The sequence below is a fragment of the Cryptomeria japonica genome, unplaced genomic scaffold, assembly GCF_030272615.1.
Source record: "Cryptomeria japonica unplaced genomic scaffold, Sugi_1.0 HiC_scaffold_28, whole genome shotgun sequence".
In the NCBI taxonomy this organism is placed as follows: domain Eukaryota; kingdom Viridiplantae; phylum Streptophyta; class Pinopsida; order Cupressales; family Cupressaceae; genus Cryptomeria; species Cryptomeria japonica.
In genome coordinates, this window is record NW_026728850.1 from 628,193 (window position 1) to 630,683 (window position 2,491).

General features: G+C 39.5%; 1 protein-coding gene across 1 annotated transcript; it reads right to left on the bottom strand.

Moving 5' to 3' along the window:
* Positions 1-255: 255 nt before the first annotated feature.
* Positions 256-1,569, bottom strand: LOC131861601 (phospholipase A1-Igamma1, chloroplastic-like). Its single transcript, XM_059214951.1, has one exon. The coding sequence runs from the start codon at positions 1,567-1,569 to the stop codon at positions 256-258; it is 1,314 nt and encodes a 437-aa protein (XP_059070934.1).
* Between the last annotated feature and the right edge of the window lie 922 nt (positions 1,570-2,491).

Sequence of the window (2,491 nt, forward strand, 5' to 3'; positions counted from 1 at the left end):
GATGACACGTGATTGTTTTCTATGACAATCAAAAGCTAATTTGTATCATCCACAGCTATGAACTCCTGCATAGTTGATTTCATTTCACGCTAAAGGTTAAGCTTTGAAGTTAAATTAATTCAATAATGAATGTGACAACATGTTAAATATATACATCCAGATAAAAAGAATAATTCAATAACCAACACAGTTGTGGTGACATTGCGGCGCAGAACGTTGGACGTTGATGTCATCTGGAGTTGAGTGAGACATGAATTATTCCTCTTCTGATGGCTGCGTCCATTTGCCATCTGGACCTTTAACGAGGCCCTTGTTCTGTTCCTGCCACCATTTTGGAGGAATTTCATATTTCTCGCGCAATAAATCACAGCTCTTATTAACCAGAGCATGATCTCTTCCACTCCAAGAAAACGGCTGCTTACTTCCAACATACCCGTCCAGTAAATGCAAGTAAAGCTCTAAATTATGAAAGTAGGCAAGATTATGGGTGTGCTGAATGAATGGAGAATTGTTGTGTAAAGGAAGCTCGAAGCCAACATGAAAGTATGTCCACGGAAGCCAATGCAGCAATTTGCTGAGGCATCCCACGTTCTCGTTCATACAAACTCCGGGCACTTTGGGAACCACGTCACGCTTGTTCACAAACCTCAGCACTTTCACTCCAATCTCCTCCACCCGTTTAGCAAACGCAAGATTTCCCACCCGGGGAGAGGCAAAAGCGAAGACGGTGACGGGAATTTGATGAAAATTATGCTTGGTGCAAAGCATTTGTTTGATATCATAAGCGCTCAAGGTTGCAAGAGCAGCTCCTAAGCTGTGTCCCGTAAATGTTATGCTTAAATTGTCCATCTCTTTTTCATAAACTTGAATCAATCGTTCTATCTCTGAGACTACCAAATCTCTGGTGCTGATGTTCACAGTGGCTCCTGCAGCGCCTTGACGGTGACGGACAGTTGAAGTATAGCAGCTCAGGAATCCTCTCTCAATTAGTACTCCATCCGCGAAATGATGCTCTTGGTTTTTGCCTGTCCTCTTGCATCTATAGGATAATCTTGTAGGTACAAGAATATCTCTCAGGTCTTCTATCCATTCTTCAGCAGTCTGAGTTCCTCTCCATGCAATCACTATGTCTCGTCGTCCAAGCCTTCTTATCTCATTTGGATCCGTGCAAACTGCAATAAAACCCAACCAAACACCTTGGTCTTTTGGTTTCTCACCAAAAACTTGATTTAACAGATTAGTATTGGCGTAAACATATTTAGTGACTTGGTAGCCACTTTCAGACATGCCCATCTTATTGAACAGATCTCTTTTACTGTGATAACATGTGCCGTAGTTTTTGGAGTAGCTTTTGCCATCAAATGCGTCGTAACAAAGCTGTGCCAAATTCCCATATCTGAGAGCTTCAGCTTTCAAATTGGGCACCATGGGATCAAGCAAACCATTCCAATTATGGGCACCTTGTATATCTCTCCATACGTCACATAGCTGAGGCTGCGTTGAGTTAGTTTGGGAACTGGGTAATAATACAGCATTATCTTCAAGCTGGGGCAATGGAAATACGGCCATTGATTGACTGATAGAAATTAAGGAATCAATCAAATAATTGTGTCTGATTTCTGGGATGTCAAACAATGATCGGCCAGACAAAGCGTTCGAGGATGAATACAAGGTTTAAGACGAGCACCTTATAAATAGAAAATCACGCACTACAATAGCAGACAATCACGCACTACAATAGCAGACAAAGTAGAATTTCAATCTTCCAACCTGAACTTCTTCTTGTTGACGAGAATTGGGCATATAAGGCTTTGACTTCCCTTGTTCTTCCCGCGTTGTTGTTTTCAAACCTAACGTTCAGACACTAGATTAATACTACAGTATTTATTCAAAGACTATAATCAGAAGGTGTCAAGCTCCCCCACACAGATTGCAATATATTTTTTCAGCCGCCTTCACATCATGTATCTCGTGAATTTCCATCGCCACACTCAGATTGTCTGGCCAGGGGTTCCTAACTTTCAAATTAGCAAAACCCATGACCGCTATTTCTTTGTATCAATGCAAACTGCGCATTTTCTAACATTTTAATATTTAAAAGGAAAGATCATAAATTTGTGTGTTAAGATCTTGTTTAGGTATAAAACTGGTATCAAAAAGTTTGACAGGGATTTCCTAATTTTCTTGAATGTAAAAGTGAACATTTTTCAAAGGGGCATTTGTAACTTGGGTAAGAACAAGCTATAAATAAACCGACAGAAATGTTGTTTATGTCAAGGTGTGGAAAGTAATTAAGGATGGACTCAGATCATGCGTGGTTTTAAGATAGACACATCTCACATGACACATGATATAAAAAAGATCCTTTTCGCTCCATTTTATCTAGGTTGATGTCAAATTTTGTGATTTTATATGTTGAAATCACATATTTTGATTGTGGTGTTTTATGTTTTAAAAAACATGTCTATGTTTGGATATCTGTGTTTACATT

Coding starts and splice junctions, on each gene's coding strand:
- LOC131861601 (XM_059214951.1), bottom strand. CDS start 1,569: ATGGCCGTATTTCCATTGCCCCAGCTTGAAGATAATGCTGTATTATTA.